This window comes from Miscanthus floridulus, chromosome 1, assembly GCF_019320115.1.
Source record: "Miscanthus floridulus cultivar M001 chromosome 1, ASM1932011v1, whole genome shotgun sequence".
NCBI lineage: Eukaryota > Viridiplantae > Streptophyta > Magnoliopsida > Poales > Poaceae > Miscanthus > Miscanthus floridulus.
In genome coordinates, this window is record NC_089580.1 from 84,593,435 (window position 1) to 84,607,686 (window position 14,252).

Consider the following 14,252-nt stretch of genomic DNA (forward strand, 5'->3'; position numbering starts at 1 on the left):
GGAGAAAAGTGTTCGGTGATTTGGAGAAAACGTGTTTCGGTGAATTGGAGAATACATTCGGCGAATTAGAGATTACGTTCGGTGAATTAGAGAATACGTTCGGTGAATTGGAGAATACGTTCGGCGAATTGGAGATTACGTTCGGTGAATTGGAGATTTGGAGAAACATGGTCGGCGACAACGTTGGTGGAGCTTGTCATGAAGTGGCATAAAAACCCGATGATTGTAAGTGGAGATTTAAACCATAGTGGAGAAAAAATAGAGAAAAATTACGGAAATCAAAACTTTATTCATCATAAAGTGGAGAGTACATATCTGAGGCGTTTCAAGGATAGAAACGTATGAGGTGCTCTATATGCTAGGAGTTAGGAACATCGATTCCATTTAAGTAACATAGGCGATAAGACCCTGGTCGAGTAACGTCTTTGACGACGTAAGGTCCTTCCCAGGGGGAGGAGAGCTTGTGCATCCCTTCAGTTTTCTGCTTTCTACGAAGGACAAGGTCGCCGATAGCAAATGAACAACCTTTAACGTTGCGGTTGTAGTACCTTCGCAAGCCTTCTAGATACTTGGCTATGCGGACACAAGTGATTAGGTGTTCCTCCTTAGCCCTATCGACGTCCTCTATCCGAACAGCTGCGGCTTGTTCTTCATCAAAATTTTCCACCCTAGGTGCTCGGAAGGCGATATCCACTGGAAGTATGGCTTCTGAGCCATAAACCAAGAAGTATGGAGACACACCAGTGCTGTGACTAGCTTGAGTATGCAATCCCCAGACTATGACTGGTAGCTCTTTGAGCCATCTACCCGGATGTTTATCGTCTTTCTGAAATAATCTCTTTTTGAGGGCATCGAGTATCATACCATTCGCCCGTTTGACCTGACCGTTGGCTCTAGGATGGGCAACGGAGACGTAATTGACGGAGATACAATGGTCTTCACAGAAATCCCAAAAGTGATGGCCAGTGAATGTAGTTCCGAGGTCAGTGATGATGCTATTCGAGAGACCAAATCTGTGGATGATATCTTCGAAGAGCTCGACTGCTTTCTTTGCAGTAGCCAAGACGAGTGGTTTATATTCAATTCACTTGGAGAACTTGTCGATGGTGACATACACGTACCGGAAACCACCTAGTGCTGGTTTAAAAGGGCCGATCATATCCAGACCCCAGCATGCAAAGGGATAGGAAGCTGGGATGGTTTGCAGTTCTTGCGCCGGCACGTGTATTTGCTTAGCAAACAATTGGCATCCTTCACAACGTCGGACGAGGTCTTCTGCATCAGAGATGGCTATGGGACAATAGAAACTAGCTCAGAAAGCCTTGCCGACTAGTGTTCTTGAGGCCACGTGGTTGCCGTAGGAACCAGAGTGAATTTCGAGGAGCAACTTCACTCCGTATTCTTGGGTGATGCATTTTTGCAAAATCCCTTCCTTGGCACTTTTCCTCGCCAAGTTGCCATTTACCAGCACATAATGTTTGCTCCGATGAGTTAGGCATTCGGTTTCAGTTTTATCAGCTGGTACCTCGGTGCTAGAGAGGTACTTGATGAATTATTCCCTCCAATCGGTAGCCGGCAAAGCTACCGTAAGTACTAGCTGCTCGGTGGGTGGAACTTCCTAAATTTCTTTTTCTTCTTTAATGTACGGCGCCATAAGATCTTGGACGAAGACCCCGGGCAGAACCATGGCACGAGAGGAGCCCAACTTGGACAAGTAATCGGCGATCTGATTTTGGTTGCGTACTACGCGGTGGTACTCGATACCGTAAAACTTCCCTTCAAGCTTGCTGATTTCGGCGCAATAAGCGTCCATCTTATCATTGGAACAAGACCAATCTTTGTTAAGCTAGTTGATAACCAGCGCAGAGTCCCCGTATACCATAAGGCATTTGACATCAAGCTCAGCAGCTATACAGAGTCCATGGAGACATGCTTCATATTCGACAGCAGTGTTGGAGGCCACAAAGTGTATCCGGAGGATGTATCGGAGCTTATCCTTGGTCAGCGTGATGAATAGAATACCCGCACCAGCACCGTTGATGTGAAGGGTGCCATTGAAGTACATCATCCAGTGCTCAGGGCAGGTAGCGGCGATGGGCTCTTGGATCTCAGTCCACTCAGTGACAAAAATCAGCGAGCGCCTAAGACTTGATCATAGGCCTGCTTCTAAATTTAATGGAGTAAGTGCCGAGCTCGATCGCCCACTTGATGATACGACCGTTGGCCTCTTTGTTGCGAAGGATGTCCCTAGAGGGAATTCGGTGACCATGGTGATCTTATAATACTCAAAGTAGTGGCAGAGTTTGCGCGACGTAATCAGGACGGTGTATAATAACTTCTAGACCTAAGGATCATGAGTCTTGGGCTCATTAAGAACCTCACTGATGAAGTATATCAGACGCTGCACCTTATAGGCGTGTCTGGCCTCCTCGCGTTCGACCACAATTGTTGTGTTAACGACGCGAGAGGTAGCGGCGATGTAGATTAGGAGAGTCTCGTCAGACCGTGGCGCCGTCATGATCGAAGGCTTTGTAAGGAGCAACTTAAGCTGCTCGAAAGCTGCGTCTACCTCTTTCGACCAGGAAAAGTGATCGGAGGCCTTGAGGAGTTTGAAGAAAGGTAAACCTTTTTCGCCGAGGCGCGATATGAAGCGACTTAATGCAGCCATGCAGCCAGTAAGCTTCTGTATATCCTTGACGCATGTTGGTCGTTTCATCTTGGTGATGGTAGAGACCTTGTCAGGATTGGGTTCTATGCCTCGTGCGCTGACAATGTAGCCTAGGAGTATACCGAATGGAACTCCAAAGATGCACTTTGAAGGGTTTAGCTTCCATCGATATTTTTTTAGGTTGGCGAATGTTTCTTTCGAGGTCGGCGATAAGATTATTGGCGGTCTTGGACTTGACGACCACATCATCGATGTAAGCTTCAACGTTGCGGCCGATCTATTGATCGAGGCACATCTGGATAGCCCATTGATAAGTCACCCCAGCGTTCTTGAGTCTGAAGGACATGGTGGTATAGCAATACGCACCAAAAGGCATGATGAATGATGTCTTGATCTAATCTTCTTTCTTGAGAGAGATCTGGTGATAGCCAGAGTAACAGTCAAGGAAAGAGAGTAATTCGTAGCTAGCGGTGGAGTCAAAAACCTTGTCTATCCAAGGCAAACCGAAGGGGTCTTTAGGGCAGTGTTTGTTAAGATCAGTATAATCAACACACATTCTCCATTCTTTATTCTTTTTTTGAATGAGAACATGGTTCGCTAACCAATCAGGATGATACACTTCTTTTATAAATCCGGTAGCTAAGAGCCATTTTATTTCTACCCTAATAGCCTCCTTCTTGTCTGGCGCGAATCGGCTAAGTTTCTGCTTGATCAGTTTGGCTATCGGCGAGACATTCAAGGAGTGTTCGATCTTCTCCTGTGGTACCCTCGGCATGTCTACAGGTTTCCAAGCAAACACATCGGCGTTGGCACGTAGGAAGGAGACGAGCGCGCTTTCATATTTGGGGTTAAGGTGCGCCCCAATCTTCATGGTCTTGGAGGGGTCATCGAGGCCGAGGCTAACCTCCTTGACTTCCTTTGACTTGGTAGAGGCATGAGGAGGCTCCACCTCTGGGATCTCCATGTCTTTGGTAGGCACCATCTTGGCTTCGGTGACCACGCTAGCCATCTGGATGGAGAGGTTGGTAGCTTCGGCGAGGGCAAGACTCTCTGTCTCACAGGCATAGGCGATGGTGAGATTGGCTTGTAGGGCCAAGACTCTAGCAGGTGAAGGCATCTTCAGCACTAGATAGGCATAGTGTGGCATGACCATGAACTTGGCCAGAGCTGGCCGACCAAGTATGGTGTGGTAGGCGGTGTCGAAGTCGGTGACATAGAAGTTGATGTGTTCGACACGGTAATTGCTTGCCGTGCCGAACTGTACTGGTAGGGTAATCTCTCCAAGTGGTTTGGAGGCCCTGCCAGGTACCACACCCCAAAAGGAGGAGTCAAAAGGTGTGAGATCTGACAAATCAAGGCCCAACTCTTTTAGGGCTCTAGCGAAGAGGAGATTCAGAGTGCTCCCACCGTCGACGAGCACTTTTATGAACAACACCTTTTGGATGGTTGCGTTGAGGACAAGGAGGAAGTGCCCTATGTAGGGGATGTCTGCCCACTGGTTGTCCCTGGTGAAGGTGATGGGAACCTCAGACCATGGGTGATAGCTGGGGTTAGTGATAGTGTCCTCCGCAGTGACGTTGAGCACCCGCCGTACGGTGAGCTTCCATTCCCTTCTGCTTTCATTAGAGGCAAGGCCCCCGAAGATGGTGGCGACCACCTTGTCATGGTCCTAGAAGGCGTTGCCATTGCCCTCAGGTGGTCGGTGACCTCCAGCTCTGTCATTAGCGTCGTTGTCCAACTTTTTGTTCTAGAATTCCTTAGCCAACCTGAGGCAGTCCTTCATTTTGTGCTTGGCATTCTTGTGGAGCGGGCATGGGCTGTCGAGGATCTTCCTATATTGCTCATCATAGTTGTGCTTGGCACGAGGTTCATTGATGGTTGCAACGATGTGGTCTGGCCAGCGGTGGTGATTTTGGCTAGACTTGGGCCCTTCTTGTCGATCTCGACTGCTATTATAAGGATAACTACAGTCGTCGAAACGGCGATTGCTATGGCATCGGTCGGCGAGGTGGTCGTCATCTCGGTGTGTTGGTCATTGGGTGCCCACATCCTCATTGAAGCACACCTTGGCCTCCTCAGCATTGGCATACTGGTTGGCGGTTATGATTATCTCGCCGATCCTAGTAGGCGGCTTGTGGTTGAACTTGGAGCAGAGCTCGCGGTGGTGGAGTCAGATGAAGGCGGTGATGACCTCAGCTTCTGTGATGTTGGGGATAGAGTTCCTCATCTCAGAAAAGCGTCGGATGTAGCTATAGAGGAGCTTAGATGGCTTCTGGTCGATGCAGTTTAGGTCGTGCTTGGTGCCCGACCGAGTGCACGTGGCCATGTAGTTATCGGTGAAGACTTTTTTCAAATCCTCCTAGGATCCGATGGAGTCCGGGGCAAGGCTGGTAAACCAGCTCATGGCGGCAGGCGTCAGCATGATAGGAAGGTAGTTTGCCATGACATTAGAGTCTCCTCTAGTGGCACGGACAGCAGTGGCATAAGCCTATAGCCACTATGTCAGGTTCATTCTTCCTTCATAGGGCTCGACCCCGGTGATCTTGAAACCATGGGGCCACTGAAGCATTCAGAGTGTCCTTGTAAATGCTGAAGGCCCCTTAGAGTTGTCAACATCATCATCAGCGGTATTGCCACTAGCGAGTGGCTCGACAGCTGAGTCTGGGTTACCGTACTCTTGTTCGTACTCCTGACAGCGGTGGATTTCATCTTCATGGTGACCAAATTGGCATTCATCGATGCGTCGTCGTGCATCTCGACGATTGTTGAGATGCACCCAGATGTCCTAGTCGACCTCCTGGTCATGTTGGCGGTGATGTTCGGTGCGATCGCCCCTAGCTCCACCTTGGGGGGCTACCTATCGTCTCGGTGCTGGTCGGTGAAGCGACTTTGGTGGTGGTCGGTCCTTGTGGCAATGGATCGGTGGATCAAAGTGGTGGAGTAAGAGGGTCTCTGATCCTAGCAGATCTCATTGACCTAATAGTGCGCTACTTTAAGCATGGCAGTGACCTTGGCGAGCTCAGGCGTCTGCTGGAGGCGGGTGAGCTCATTGGCGGCCACTGCCAGATTGGCGCTTGGAGTCTTGAAAACATCATGGTCATCGATGTGGAGAAACTCTTCATCGAGGTTGCATTAGAGTGGCCTCCCTTGCGAGTCGAGCTGCTGCTCGGCCATCAAGAGGGCATGCTCGTTTGCTCAGCGTTGTGCGCGGTTGACATTCCGGTTCTCGTGAGCAGTGCATTCCTCCTCGGTCTCGCCGTTCCGAGGGGGGCTATCGACGCTGATGTTGAAGATCGTGCCCCTTGGAGAGGAGGGAGAGGAAATTGTTCAGTGGAGGTTTTGGCGAGGGTCTCTATGGAGTCTTGGGACTCGGAGCCTAGGCTCTCCTCTAGGATGGTGTGGAGGGATGCCCCAGGGTGCCGACTGACATGGAGCATGGTGACGGCCGGTGGAGGCTGGTCGGTGAACTGGTCGGCGAAAGGATGAGCGTCTCCCACCTGGTCAGTGAATTTGCCCCTTAGGGCATCTTGGAGAGTGGCAGCGGCATTAGCGAGCCCGAAGGGTAGAGCCATAATTCCTAGAGTCTTCCGAGCAGCCTTCGAGAGGTCTAGATTGGTGGGTGGTCGGCGCTGAACAAGGGTATCCAGAGCTGATTCAGTGATGGAGAGGCAATCGGCGAGCTTGTGACCAACCTGATCGATGGATGCGATCAGATCGTTGCTGTTGATCTGCCTCCTCTGGTAGCAAGGAAGCAGACAGCGGGTTGTTGATGAAGGTGACCTTGGAAGTGGTTTCGAGATCAGATCTACAGTCATAGGTGCGGGGGCGATCGACGCAGAATCCATCTGCACAGGCTTGAGGAGCTCTCCGACTCCATCAACATTGATGATCCACGAGATTGATCTGACCGTGAAGATCTAGTCGGGCTATGGGGGGATGAAGAGCCTATGGAAAAAACCATCTTGTTCGACAAGGAAAATAGCACACACAGCCCCTACCTGGCACGCCAACTATCGACAAAATATCATCGGCAGTCCTCCGAGGGGTATCCCATGAAGGTAGATTGATCGGTAGAGGAGTGTGAGATCAAGAACAAGAAGGCAATAGAGACACACGAGTTAGACAGGTTTAGGCCATCAATATGACATAATACCCTACTCTAGTGGTCTGTTGGTTTGTATTAGCTATTGTATGATCTTGCGTGAGTTTAGAGGGGGTCCCTGCTCGCCTTATATAGTCCTGGGAGCAGGGTTACAAGTCGGTTAGATCTGAGAGATAACTAGAAAGTAATAACTGATTACAGGAATCTTGGGATCATACACATCCTAACAGATCTCATAGTATCTTTAGGATATCTTCTCGGTGTCTTGTGGGAGGCGCCGAGCAGAGTCGTGCCTCGTAAGGCTTCGTCTTGTGGGCTGGGCCACCCCAGCGGGCGCAGCCCATGTGGTATGCCGTGGGTATCCGGGGTTGTACACCCCATAGTATTGTTTTAGCAATCTAGCAAGATCATCAAAAGAAGATGATTCATATTCATCATTATCACTATTGCTATCATCATTACTAGCATGTTCATCACCACTACTATCATCAGCATTTGATACCTTGCAATCGCCCTTGGCCATAAGGCATAGGTGTGTAGAGGATGATGGCAGTGGTGGTGGTGAAGATGATGAAGAGTCAATTACAATGGCGGCCACCTTCTCGTTGTCACTATCATCATTGGATGAGCCACTAGATGAATCAATGTCCGTGAGCCAATCACCGACGATGTATGCCTTTTCACTCTTCTTCTTCTTGTGGAAGTCCTTCTTCTTGCCATCTCTCCTCTTGTATGTCTTGTTTTTCTTCTTCTCATCTTCTTCTTCATTACTTGAGTCATCTTTCTTGCCCTTGTACTTGTCTTTCTTGGGCTTGGTGCATTGGTGTGCTAGATGACCAAGTTCTCCACAATTGTAGCAATCCATCTTAGAGATTGGTTTCCTTCTAGAGTTAGTGAAGAACTTCTTCTTGCCATCGAACTTGATGCCATTCTTGTTGAGCTTCTTTAGCATCTTGGTGGTTTTTCTCACCATGAGGGCAAGACTTGCATCATCAACTTCATCATCACTTGAGCTCTTATACTCAAGTCTTGCTTTGCCCTTCTCTTGGCTAGCTTTGAATGCTAAGTCCTTGTCATTCTTCTTGGTAGAGGATGAGCCATCTTGTGGTGTGATGTGCATATACATCTCATGAGCATTGATCTTTTCCAAGATTTGTGTCGGTGTAGTGGTGGAAAGATCACCTTGATGAAGCACGGTCAGAATATGCCCATATTTGTCAATAGGGAGGACACTCAAGATCTTTCTTACAACATCGGATGGTTGCATTTGAGTGAGTCCAAGCCCATTGACTTCCTCTACAAGAACATTCAAGCGTGTGTACATTTCATTAGCATATTCTCTAGGAAGCATCTCAAAAGAGTTAAGCTTTTTCTTGACAAGATGATAGCGTTCCTCATGCTCACTCTTTGTTCCCTCATGGAGCGCACAAACATCTGACCATAGTGCATGGGCGTCTTTGTGGTTCCTCACCCGGTTAAACACATCTTTGCAAAGGCCTCTAAAGATGATGTTTCTAGCCTTTGCATTCCATTTCTCGTAATTTACCTCATCGCCTTGTAGGTGTGTAGCATCCCGAGGTTTTGGGAAGCCATGTGAGGCGGCTCTAAGTATTCCAACATCTAGAGCTTCTAAGTACGCCTTCATGCGAATTTTCCAATATGGAAAATCATCCCCCTCAAAGATAGGAGGAGGTCCATCCCCGTGAGACATCTTTCTCTAGATGGTTAAGTCTAAATACGTGAGCACGAGGCTTCGATACCAATTGAAAGGATCAAGATGCCCAAGAGGAGGGGGTGAATTGGGATAATTCTAAATTTCTTTGCAATAATTAAATCCTATTGTTAGCCCAATTAACCCCTTTTGCCTAGAAAGTATTTCTAATGTTCTACCGCACAAAAAGTCTTACAACCTAAGTTCCAATCCTACTCTAGCATGACAATTCTATGAATGTAAAGACAAGTATTGAATTGCTCAAAGTAAATGCTCAAAGTAAAGAGCGAAGGAGGAACGCGGCGATGTTTTGCCGAGGTATCGGAGAGTCGCCACTCCCCACTAGTCCTCGTTGGAGCACCCGCGCAAGGGTGTAGCTCCCCCTTGATCCGCACAAGGATCAAGTGCTCTCTACGGGTTGATTCTTCGACACTCCGTCGTGGTGAATCACCCACAACCGCTCACAACTTGAGTTGGGTCATCCACAAGCTCCGCCGGATGATCACCAAGCTCCCAATCACCACCAAGCCATCTAGGTGATGGCGATCATCAAGAGTAACAAGCACGAGCTCTCACTTGACCACAACAAGCCGAATGAGAAGGGTGGATGCACACTTTGCTACTCTTGATCTTACTAATGAGGGCTCTCTTTGGGATTCTCAAATCTCAATCACCTCACTTGGACCTTGCTCTTCTTGGCACTCTCAAAGTATTTCTCAGCTGTTGAAATGAGCAAAACTACCCCCACACACGAATGGAGAAAGTATTTATAACATGGGCTGAAAAACAAACCGTTATGTGACTCTACGGGGCGACCGAACGCTCCGATCATGTTGACCGGACGCTCTAGTCATGTTGATTGGACGCTCTGGTCATGTTGATCAGACACGCCGGTCAGTTCGCCCTAAACTCCAGTGTTTAAAGTGTGACCGAACGCTGGCCAGCGTCTGGTCAGCACTGACCAGACGCGTCCGGTCGTGATTTTCCCTCTCTAGAACCTTACTGGAGTCGACCGGACACTGGCCCTCAGCGTCCGGTCACTTCTAGATGACTTTACCTTGATCAAATGAACTAACTAGACACTGCGCCAGTGTCCGGTCACACTAAAGACAGCGTCCGGTCAGTATTTGACCCTCCATTCACTTCCAACTTTTGAACGTATGTGAATGAAATTTGCTCCAATGGATCTAAGAGCTTTTTAGGAGCTACCTAGTGCTAGGTTTAGTAAGTGTGCACCACACCTAACCCACTAGACTCACCTAGGTCAAGCTACCCGTCCATACTCCCCTTAATAGTATGGCCAAAGGAAAAACAAAGTCCTAAACTACTCTAAGTGTCTCTTCAACACCAATCGACACCTTTGGACTCCAAAGTCTCCCGCCATAACTTCAGTTTCTGATTCACTCCTGTTCGGCTTTCATCAACTAGCACTACATCATCCATGAAAAGCATACACCAATGGATGTCCCCCTTGTATGTCTCTTGTGACCTCATCCATCACTAAGGCAAATAGATAAGGGCTCAAAGCTGACCCTTGATGTAGTCCTATCCTAATCGGAAAGTCATCCGTATCTCCATCACTTATTTGAACACTAGTCACAATATTGTTATACATGTCCTTAATGAGTCTGATGTACTTCGTTGGGACTTTATGTGTGTTCAAAGTCCACCACATAACATTCCTTGATATTTTATCATAAGCCTTCTCCAAGTCAATAAAAACTATGTGTAGGTCCTTCTTATTCTCACTATACCACTCCATAACTTGTCTTATTAAGAAAATGGCTTGCATGGTTGACCTTCTGGGCATGAAACCAAATTGGTTCATAGAGACCACGTTATTGCTCTCAAGCGATGCTCGATAACTCTCTCCTAGAGCTTCATAGTATGGCTCATCAACTTAATTCCCCAGTAATTAGTACAACTTTGAATATCCCCTTTATTTTTGTAGATCAGTACCAATATACTTCTCCTCCACTCGTCAGGCATCTTGTTCGATCGAAAAATATGGTTGAACAGCTTGGTTAGCCATACTATAGCTATGTCCCCGAGGCATCTCCACACCTCGATTGGGATACCATCCGGTCCCATTGCCTTACCTCTTTTCATCCTTTTCAACGCCTCTCTGACCTTAGATTCTTGGATTCTCCACACAAAGCGCCTATTGGTGTCATCAAAAGAGTCATCCAACTGAAGGGTTGTGTCCGTATGCTCACCATTGAACAGTTTGTCAAAATACTCTTGTCATCGATGTCGGATCTCATCATCCTTCACCAAGAGGTGCTCCCTTTCATCCTTAATGCACTTAACTTGGTTGAAGTCCCTTATCTTTCTCTCATGAACTCTAACCATCCTATAAATGTCCTTATCTCCTTCCTTTGTACTCAAATGTTGGTAAAGGTCTTTGTACGCTCTACCCTTTACCACACTTATAGCTCGCTTTGTAGTCTTCTTTGCCACCTTGTACTTCTCTATGTTGTCCACACTCCTATCATGGTACAAGCGTCTATAGCATTCTTTCTTCTCCTTAATAGCCCTTTGAACTTCCTCGTTCCACCACCAAGTATCTTTAGCCTTGCCTCCACTTTCTTTGGTTACTCCACACACCTCTGAGGCCATCTTTCGAATGTTGGTTGTCATTTTCTCCCACATGTTGTTTATGTCCTCTTCTTCCTTCCAAGAGCCATCTTTGATAACCCTTTCCCTGAATACCTCTGACGTCTCCCCTTTCAGTTTCCACAACTTTGTTCTTTCAATCTTAGCTTGTTTATCCCTACGGGCATGCACCTGAAAACGAAAGTCTGTCACCAAAAGCTTATGCTAAGAAACAACACACTCCCCTGGTATCACCTTGCAACCCAAGCATGCTTGTTTGTCCTTTCTTCTTGCGAGGACAAAGTCAATCTGGCTAGAATGTTGTCCGCTACTGAAGGTCACTAGATGAGATTCTCTCTTTCTAAAGAAAGTGTTGACTATCATCAGGTCAAAAGCTACCACGAAGTCCAGAACTTCCTCCCCCTCCTGATTCCTACTACCATACCCAAAACATCCATGAACTGCCTCGAAACCTATGCTTGTAGTACCTACATGCCCATTAAGATATCCTCCTATAAAAAGCTTCTCACTACTAGGTACAACTCTAATCAGGCCATCTAAGTCTTCCCAGAACCGTCTCTTAGCACTCTCATCGAGGCCTACTTGGGGGGCATACGCACTAATTACGTTCAAGACCATATCACCAATGACAAGCTTGACTAAGATAATTCTATCTCCTTGCCTTCTCACTCCCACCACACCATTCTTGAGGCTCTTATCAATCAAAACTCCTACTCCATTTCTATTCGCGACTGTCCCTATGTACCAAAGCTTGAAACCTGTATTGTCTACCTCCTTCGCCTTCTGACCCTTCCATTTAGTCTCTTGAACGCATAATATATTTACACATCTCCTGGTCACGGTATCAACTAATTCTCTTAACTTACCTGTAAGCGACCCTACATTTCCACTACCTAAACGGATCCTAGTTGGTTCGACTAGCTTCCTTACTCTTTGCACCCGTCGACTCAGATGTGAAGACCATTGCTCATTTTTCACTACACCTGGCCGCCGATGTAGCGCGTCACTAAGGAAGCGACGACCCAATCCTTGCTCACTTGACACCATGCCTAGATTGCGACACGGTGCGTCACCAAGGGGGTGCCGACCCGGCCCTTGCCCATTTAACACCATACCTGGGTTCCGATATGGCACGTCGCTAAGAGGGTTACGCCTCAACGGTTTTCTTTCAGGTTTCATCTCCATTAGAATGGCTAGATTTAACGTTGGCTCGTCACGCCTATCACAACCCTCCTCCTTTACCAGGGCTTAGGACCTACTATGTTGAGACAACATAGGCGGAGTTACTTGTTTAGTGTTTACAAACATAGAGTTCAGTTTGTGCCAAAGGTTTAGATTATTGATTGAGTTGTAGTTATGATGAGTTGCAAGACATGGCCTGAACAGTAGCACATAACAACTGATTTTACCGAGATTTAGCTTAGTATAGTAATATTAGTGTGGTCTTTTCCATGCGCAGGAAGCTCGGTGCATGACAAAAGCAAGAAGGCTTGGTGTTCCTACCCCAGTACTTTATGCTGTGGATCCACTTCTGCATACTTTGACCTTTGAGTATGTGGATGGCTTGTCTGTCAAGGATATACTTCTTGGGTTTGGTTCAGATGGGGTTAATGAGGAACGCCTGAATGATATTGCCACACAGATAGGAAATGCCGTTGGCAAACTACATGATGGAGGCCTTGTTCATGGTGATTTGACCACGTCAAACATGATAATTAAGAACAGTAACAATCAATTGGTGGGTACAATATCCTTTTTGTCAACACCTTCTCTTTAATGTATTCACTTTATTGAGCTATGAAGTCAAGTTTATCATAATAATCAAGATCAGCAGCAATTGACCCGGTGGAGTTGCATCATGGCTATTGATTTGCATCTTATATATATGTTAATCTTGGCAGGTTCTTATTGATTTTGGTCTGAGTTTCACATCAACAATTCCCGAGGACAAAGCGGTGGACCTATATGTGCGGCTAGAGAGAGCTTTGATTTCCATGCATTCGTCCTGTGGGGATGTGGTGAGGAGACTAAATAAATTGATATTCAAGTTGCTTTCATTGAAATGTTTGGTCAATATTTGGTTTTGCTTGACTGTTATTCTGCACTTGGGCCCGACTGATCTGTGCAAACATTTTCGACTTTACATCACAAATTAGTCCAGTTTTGCCATGTGGATTTATGATTTTTTCCTTTTGTTCGTGGCATCTTATTTACTATGGTTTCTATGCTGGTTTGTTATGTTGTGTTAATCATGCCTTAGCAAACTTAGGCCTTGTTTGGATGTATGTGTATCCACTTCAATCCACATGTGTTGGAGTGGATTGAAATAGAACTTAGTTTAATTCCACTCCAATCCACTTCAACACATATGAATTGAGATAAATACATGCGCATTCAAACAAGACTTTACGTGGGTAACAACACTGATTTTGATGATGAACCAGATGGAGCACATCCAAACAAGACTTTACGTGGGTAACAACACTGATTTTGATGATGAACCAGATGGAGAAAATCCTGGCGGCGTACAGAAAGGCTTGGAAGCAGTGGTGCTCCACCCAGAACAAGCTGGCTCAAGGTATGGCGTGGTCCTGGCCCTGTGGCAGCGCGGGGCCCTTCGTTTGTCTTATGTAGCTGTGCTGATGTGAGTAATGGCCTTCTTATTATGTACTCTTTGCAATCGATTTTTTTTTTTATTTACAAGTGAGGCAACAGGGCAGGAAGCGCACCATGGTCGGATGAATGAAGAAGAAAAATCTATGGCATGGAATGGCTGTGTCTTATTAGAAAGACGAACTAAACTGAGAGTATTGTACCACCATTTGGTTGCTTGCTGTATTTTTGTAGCGGTGAGTGGCTTTGGCTGCTGTAACGTTTGTGGATGGAAATTTGGAACTACGTTGCCCACCACCACCATTTGGTCAGAACTCAGAAGCAGCGTCGTTTCGTCCAGAAGTGGGAGAAGTTTTCTTCGTCTCTTGTGCAAAATAACTGGGAGACGTGGTTGGGGTAATGTCTACCTGTTTGTGCCCTCCATTGAATTGATTTTCATGGCAAATGTGTTGCTAGTGCTGTGGGCAAGGGTGGGTCTCCTCGCTGGGCCTTGTGGGCCGAATGCGACAGACGTTCGTCGTGGGTATTTATCGGACGGGGAA

The 14,252-nt window shown here is 46.9% G+C and overlaps 1 protein-coding gene across 1 annotated transcript in view; it reads left to right on the forward strand.

Annotated features, from left to right (window-relative positions):
• Positions 1-13,839, forward strand: part of LOC136488814 (uncharacterized) — a 29,816-nt gene extending 15,977 nt beyond the window's left edge. Inside the window, exons 3-7 of the mRNA XM_066485625.1 lie at positions 2,639-2,663; positions 12,557-12,835; positions 12,999-13,115; positions 13,603-13,675; positions 13,802-13,839. Coding sequence (XP_066341722.1) covers positions 2,639-2,663; positions 12,557-12,835; positions 12,999-13,115; positions 13,603-13,675; positions 13,802-13,839 — 532 coding nt within the window. The remainder of the gene's footprint in view (positions 1-2,638; positions 2,664-12,556; positions 12,836-12,998; positions 13,116-13,602; positions 13,676-13,801) is intronic.
• Positions 13,840-14,252: the final 413 nt, after the last annotated feature.